The sequence below is a fragment of the Cavia porcellus genome, unplaced genomic scaffold (assembly GCF_034190915.1).
Source record: "Cavia porcellus strain 051 isolate PalLab524CR breed Dunkin Hartley unplaced genomic scaffold, mCavPor4.1 scaffold_9, whole genome shotgun sequence".
In the NCBI taxonomy this organism is placed as follows: domain Eukaryota; kingdom Metazoa; phylum Chordata; class Mammalia; order Rodentia; family Caviidae; genus Cavia; species Cavia porcellus.
Window position 1 is genome coordinate 7,140,447 of NW_026947492.1, and position 7,460 is coordinate 7,147,906.

Genomic DNA, 7,460 nt, shown 5'->3' on the forward strand with positions numbered 1-7,460 from the left:
TACTCCTGCTTTTTTTTTTGATTCCTGTTGCGTGAGGTATTGTTTTCCATCCTTTGACTTTCAGTCTGTGAGTATCCTTGATTGTCTTATTTATTACCTCTATTGTCTGATTCATTATATTTTCTGTGAATCCACTCAGCGGCTTATTGGTCTATATTTTGATCTCCTCTGTAGTCGTTGGGAACAGTATGGCTGTGTGTCTTGCACTTTCCTCCCCTTTGATGCCCCTTGATCAGCTCTGGGGAAATTAGGAATTTTAAGAAGCATTTGTTGCCTTGTCTTCCCGTGTTTCAATTTTTGTTGTTGTTGCTATTGATTTGAGGTTTTGTGCTTAGGCTGTGGTCACTGATTGTGACTTTGCTCCTAGTATGGAGATCTCTTTAATTAGTCTACATTTCAGTGATGTGCTCAGGTATGACTAACTGTAGTCCTTTTTTCCTGTTCCAAGTTCTGACTGCCTCTGTTAATATAGATTGGGGCATGCGATTCAGTGTAATTGGGAAAATGTCCGATTCTCTGTTAATGGACCCCAGTATTGTTAATGTCACAAAGGTAATATAGGTATTGCCACACAGAGAAAACCTATTAATAACTACAACAAGTTGACCTTGGCAGTATCAAATAAATAAGCAATAGTAAGATCTTCCAAGACAAGCTGTATGTTGACATGAGTACCAGTAATATCACCCTTAACCTTAGCAAAAATATTTACAATTACAATATAAATCTTAACTGACACCTGCAATATAAATCTTAACTGACATCAAATACTGACATATAGGGACCATCTACTAATGTGATAGCTATCCGTCTATTAATGTTAGAAAAGAAGTCAAAAGTGGTGTCACAGAATTAACTATTTAAAGATTAATAAAGCTGAATGGTTAATAGCATTAAAGATAAATGGTTGGAAATGGGAGACACCAAGAAGAAGGATTCAAACAATTGAACAATGCGAGTGGAGAAGGAGGAGAAAGGTGACTTTTAGAAATTCCATTATGGTGTAAAAAGATATTTATAGAATTTGATAAAAGGGACAGGAAGGATGCGGAATAGAAGACAAAAAAACAGGGAGAAAATATGGAGAAGAAAATAGGCAAATTAAAAGGAAAAAGAAAATAGGAAATAAAGTCCAAAAACAGGGAAGTCTTTTTTTCTCTGCATTTTTAAGGGAATACATTTTTTCTAGTATCCACAGTTTTAGAGGGATCAAGCCTCAGTTTTCTCCACCTACCCTTACTCCAGAGACCCCTATTTTAATCCCAGCTTATGACAGTGTCCACACTGAGATGTATCCTCACTCACATTGGTGGTAGGAAAGGCAATCGGACCTCAGATCTGTGGCAGATGTAGGCAGCAGTGTAGAAGTTCAAGTACTTAATGCTGGTAGCTCTTTTAGTCCCATTTGTTTCTGAAGACAGCTCAAACCAGGACTGGCTTCTCACTGTGGGGCACTGGACTTGTATCTTTTCCAGCCTTAATTTAAACTGTTGGGGGGTCTCACTCTATCCTGCTTCCTGTCTGTGGCTGTATCCTGTGGCTGTTTCCTACCCGATACCTGGGGAGACTAACACTAGGGTCCCTGAAAGGAGGTTGTACTGAGTTATTTTGAGTCCCAGATTTCAATAATGAACCCCTTCCTGAAATGGTACTTGACTAATTAGTATTTGCCAATAAAGTGAGCCCACACTTAAGCCTGTTTCTAGCTACTGCTTACCGAAGGAAAGCAGTCCCCTCAGAGCAAAGTCCCATGTCCTTTTGCAATTCCCAGTGGTCATGAGCTCTATTACCACTTCACCCAGGATCTCCTAGTAAGTGCTTACCTTACTTCTGAAGAGCTAGATTCTCCTCCTTGTGAGCCTCAAGAGCCAGGAAAACAGTCTAAGTTATTTCCTTTTTTTTTTTTTTAATTTTGTGAATGGTCTTTCCAACTTCTCCACAGCTTCCAATACATCCTTCATTTTCTGATGATCTACTCTTTCTTTTTTTCTTCATCAATTTGCCATTTCAAATCTCAGAGAGGCTGATTTTTGCTAGCATTTTCTTTCTTCCTATAACATTTACTAGGTATACCTTTACTCACTATTTCTTCTTCATGCAAATGTTTACTGTAGACCTACTGCATGCAAAGCACTCCACTAAATGCTTGGAGAACACACATATAAACAAATCAAGAACCCAGACCTAAAACTCAGAGTCTGTGAGAAGGGCATCACTTTTCTGCCCGGGCAACCATCGTCCCTGCCCAACTTTTATACCAAAGAAGTTCTTAAGATTCTTGAGGCAATTCTTGATTCTTCATTATACCTTTATTGCTTCTCTTCCGCTTGGATAGTAATTTCTACTATATCAGGCAGTTTGAAAATTGTTTGGATTTTTTTTTTTTTTTTTTGTAGCAGGGATCAAACTCATGACCGTGTACTTGCCTGGCAGGTGCTTACACCACTGAGCTAAATCCCTGGCCCTACCTATGTCAGGCAGTTTTTAAAAGAGATTGTTATATTAATTTTTAGAAGCCCTAGATCTGATATAATTCAGTGTGAATAAAGATAACGTCCTGAACTTACACCTCAAATTTCAACAATGCACATAATGACAAAAATGTGCCTTTGGACAGAAAATATACAAGTGACTTCAGTCTCTCACCTGGGAGAAAACTCAAAAGGAATTGGTGATCAAAGTTTAGGTTATTTTAGTAGTGGAGCATTTAGAACAAAAAGTTATGGTCCTAATTTTTTATTTCCACACTAGTCACATCACAATAAGAATAATGATCTTGGAACACACAAAATAAATGTTAACAATAATTAATATTAAAGTCAGTATATTAACAAAAATGCTAGCTCATTTTATAAATATTTTCAAGCTTCTTTCATGGGAAAATAGTTTCAGGAGGAAGAGAGTTAAAGTTAGCAAAGCCAGTGTCAATGGTGAATGTTCAGTCAGATGACTGAGCTCTGCTATTTCATGGCTACATGTTTTCTTCTAACTTCGGTTGGCTGTGACAAAGTTGAGTGACCTTGCAGGTCAGGTGGACGCCAAGGAGGCACTGTGAATGCACAGGGTAAACTGACCTCTACTCCATACAGAACTATTCAGTGAGAACTTTAAATTCATTCCCCGGACATGATTCCATTAAATAAATATTTGTGCAACAGTAGTTAGGAAAAGACATGAGAAGAAGGCTGAAAAGGAAAAAGAAAAGGAAGGGGAAGTGAGAAAAGTAGTTCACCAATAATTTACAGTAATAAAAATGACTTACCTGGGAATTTTTATTGCCAGAGAACGCGAAGGCAGAACAGAAATGCCAGGTGGGAATGAAGAGTCCTTTCCCCAGCGGTTACACTTTCAAAGGAAGTTGGATAACAACGTTTTGCAAACAAACCAAGTTCAATACTGCAAAAAGTGTAAATGACTGCTTGCAAAGAAAACTTATTTACCTCATGGGAGATTCAACACTACGCCAGTGGATTTACTATTTTAAAAAAGTTATTCAAAGTATGTATTTTATTTTTATTTTGAAGTAATTGTTGATTTTTGAAGTTCTAAAAACTAATGATTAGAATTTTTTTTACTTTCCTTTTGTGATCGTTGTTATGTCATTATTTTTAATTTACCAAACGTGGCTTTGGGCTTATAATAAAAAGTTAAAATGTATTTTTTCAATCACAGATGTTAACATAGATATTTTTTTCTCTTCATGTATTCTGTAAAAAAAAGATCAGAATATATTATGATTGCAATTCTTCTAGTAAAATTTTCTACACTGCATAAGTAGCGATTCTCTAGTAATGATATTGGTTAGAATTTTTCAAATGTTCCATATGTTTCAAAGTTTTTCCTTTTGTTAAAAGATTTATTCATTTGTTTTCCATCAGCCTTACAAACTTTTGACCATCATGGAAGCGGAATCTTTAAAACACATATTCTTCTGGATGTTAACAGACACATTTTGATTCAGTGGAGAAAACACAGTCATCCGTTTGTTACGCAACAGGTATTCTCAGTGAAAGATGAAAACTATATCCCACGAGAAATTGACCAGGTGGCAGGAGACAGAGACACAGCAATTGTCATCACCATCGGCCAGCACTTCAGACCTTTCCCCATCAGCATTTTCATCCGCAGGGCAATCAATATTAGAAAGGCCGTTGAACGTCTACTCTTACGAAGCCCAGAGACCAAGGTGATACTAAAAACTGAAAACACCCGAGAAATACATCGAAATGCAGAGATGTTCAGTGATTTTCATGGATATGTTCAGAATCTTATCCTGAGGGATGTTTTTGCAGATCTCAATGTGGGTATTATTGATGCCTGGGACATGACAACTGCATATTTCACTAATGATGTGCACCCACCTGAATATGTTGTTGCAAATCAGATTGGCATGTTCTTAAACTACATCTGCTAGAGAAAAAACCCAGAAAACTAGCACTACCCATTCTCATTCAGCAATCTCACATATGCTCTGGAGATAGTTCAGTGAAATCCAAGGTATGAAAAAATAAAATTCTTCAAAAAATTTAAATTGTAGTGAAGTATGTATAACATCAAATTTAACATTTACACCATCTTAAATGCACTGCTCAGGTGGCATTAGTACATTTGCAGTGTTGAGCAACCATTATCTGTTCCATCTCCAGAGACTTTTTAATCATTTCCAATAGAAATTCCATGCCTATTAAACAACATTTCCCTTATCTACCTCACCCCCAGGAACTGGAAATGCTATTATATTTTCTGTATGTTAGTTTGACTACTCAAATAAATGGAATTATATAAAGCATCTGTCTTCAATACACTTTTCACTTAACAGAATGTCCTTTGAGTCATCCATGTTGTAGCATCAGTCAGAGCTACTTTTTAAAAAGAATTAATGTTATTCCTTTGCATATAATACATTTTGCTTATTTCTTCACCTGTCGAAGGACATGTGAGTTGTTTTCACCTTTTGGGTATTGTGAATGATGTTGCTATCAACAAATGTTGATAGCATTTCAACATTTGGGAGGAAAACAAATGTTGTCATTAATTTTTTGTGCGTATTAGCAGAAATGGAACACAGGGCACCACACACACTAGGCAAGTGTTTTACCACTGAGCTACAGGCCCAGTTCTTAATGTTTAGAAACGTCTCCCGTGCTGAGCTTGATCCCTATCTAAATATCATGCTATCATCATCCCATAATTTAACTTTAAGGAAAGTGCAAATCATAAATGCATAACCTAAGTTATTCAAGTTGAGAGAAAATGTGATTTATTTAAGACCATAATAGTTGTGATTTTGCTTAGAAAAATATTTGAAACTTGGTAACTGGTTGTTCTCTAGATTCAATTAGGACTCATGGATCACAATCCAAAATATTGACAGAAACTAACTTATGATTATGATTATGATCATGATTTTGGTACCATGAATCAAACTCAGGATCCTATGCTTGCCAGTCAAGTGTTGTGCCACTGGGCTGAATCCCTAGCCCATAACTTAGTAGTATTAAGTCAGTACACAGACTCTGAAACCTTGACATTTACTGACTCTAAAAGTCTGATGGAATGCTAGGGGATCCCTGGAGAGGGCTTCAAATGGTTACATAAACTTTGCCCCTGCATCCTTCTCTATTGTAAAAGTAACCAGCCTTTCCATTAATATATTCTGACTATTAAGAGATAGAATATTGTTTTCAAGAATGATTCGTGTCTGTTTCTTTCTTTCCTTTCTTTCTTTCTTTCTTTCTTTCTTTCTTTCTTTTTTTCTTTCTGACTTTCTTTCTGCAGGGTGTTGCTATGTAGTATGCAGCTCAGGCCTCCTTTGAACTCACTGTGTAGCCAAGGCTGGCCTTGAACCCACAGAAATCCTCCTGCTTTAGCCTACTGAGCCCTGGCATTATAGGTGCACCACTGCACCTGGCTGGACTGTGTATCTAAGTGAGGGGAAATGAAAGTGTAGTACTATAACACTAGTGCAAAGACAGGTCATGCTACTTTGGACTGCACTCTGTAAATAAAGTAACTTCACTTAGAAACAAGGTAATGTACATTACAAATTCATTGTGCACATCGAGCTACCCTTTGGTGCTAATTCTTCACACAGTAAACTAAAATCTGTTTCTCTAACCATTTCAATTTTTATTTAAAAAAAGGAGATTAAGATGAAAGAGGACATAACAACATAGGACAGAACAGAACAATTTAGGCAACACAGTGTTTAACCACAAGATAACCCGACATAACAGTATTACTATAGTATATCTTTCCTTGAAATATTTGAGTATACCTTTGCATACTATAGCATCAAACATAACAAGACAGTGTAAAACCATTCAAAAGGATGAAAGTATTACAGGATATTTAGAACCAACTAACAGAGAATGAACAATTGTTTTTATATTATCTCCTTGTCTATAAAAAATTTTGTTTGTACTATCACATATAATAAAATCCAATAAGATGCAACATGATAAAACCGATGCAGACAGAAGAACAAAAACTTAATGGGACTTCAAAACAAGCTGATATTAAATCAGCACTAGCTATTATAATGTCTTGTTTTTTTCAAAATAGCTGTTCATGCCATCACAGACAATAAAATCAAACAACCCAGAATAAAGTCATTCAAACTAATGAATGAAAATATTATAAGGCCTCAAAGCAATATAATGGGGAATCATGATTACCACATACTTTTATGTATTCTTACCATTTTTTACACTAGGGAAACTTCGGTATTTATACATGTGAGTTTGATTTATTTCACTTATGAGTATTGTCTCAAACTGTGTGCATTTATTTATAAATATCTCAATGTGATCATTCTTTATAGCTGAATAGTACTCCATTGTATAAAAATACCACAACTTTTTTATTCATTCCTCAGTTGATGGACACCTAGGTTGTTTCCAAGATCTAGCTATTACAAATTGTGCTGCATAAATATGGGTGCACATATATCACTGTGGCATGATACTTTTAATTCTTCTGAGAATATGCTAGAAGTAGAATAGCTGGAACAAATGGGGCTTCCAATCCCAGCTTTTTGCTAAATCTCCAGACTGACCTCCACAGTGGTTGCACCAGTCTGCCCTCCCACCAACAGTGCAGGAGAGTTCCTTTTTCCCCACAGTCCCTCCAGCATTTGTTGTTGCTGGTTTTCTTGATCCTGGCCATTCTTTCAGGAGTGAGATGGAATCTCAGTGTGGTTTTAATTTGCATTTCTCTAATGACCAATGATGATGAACGTTTTTTCATGTATTTATTTGCCATTTGTATTTCTTCATCTGAGAACTGTGTATTCATCTCAGATGTCCATTTTTGGATTGGGACTTTGAATTTTGGGGTCTGATTTTTTTTAATTCTTTATATGTATTTGACAGAAGTCGTTTGTCCAAGTTACAGTTCATTATGATTTTTTCCCAGTTTGTGGGTTTTCTTTTTATTATGTTTCACAATGCTTTCTTTTG

General features: G+C 36.1%; 1 protein-coding gene across 6 annotated transcripts in view; it reads left to right on the plus strand.

Moving 5' to 3' along the window:
* Positions 1-4,787, plus strand: part of LOC100733520 (NXPE family member 2) — a 66,388-nt gene extending 61,601 nt beyond the window's left edge. For all 6 annotated transcript variants that reach the window (XM_013155660.3, XM_063255796.1, XM_063255795.1 and 3 more), the window contains 2 exons: positions 3,283-3,498; positions 3,879-4,787. In XM_013155660.3, the coding sequence (XP_013011114.2) occupies positions 3,283-3,498; positions 3,879-4,414 (752 nt within the window). In that variant the 3' untranslated portion in view covers positions 4,415-4,787. The remainder of the gene's footprint in view (positions 1-3,282; positions 3,499-3,878) is intronic.
* Positions 4,788-7,460: the final 2,673 nt, after the last annotated feature.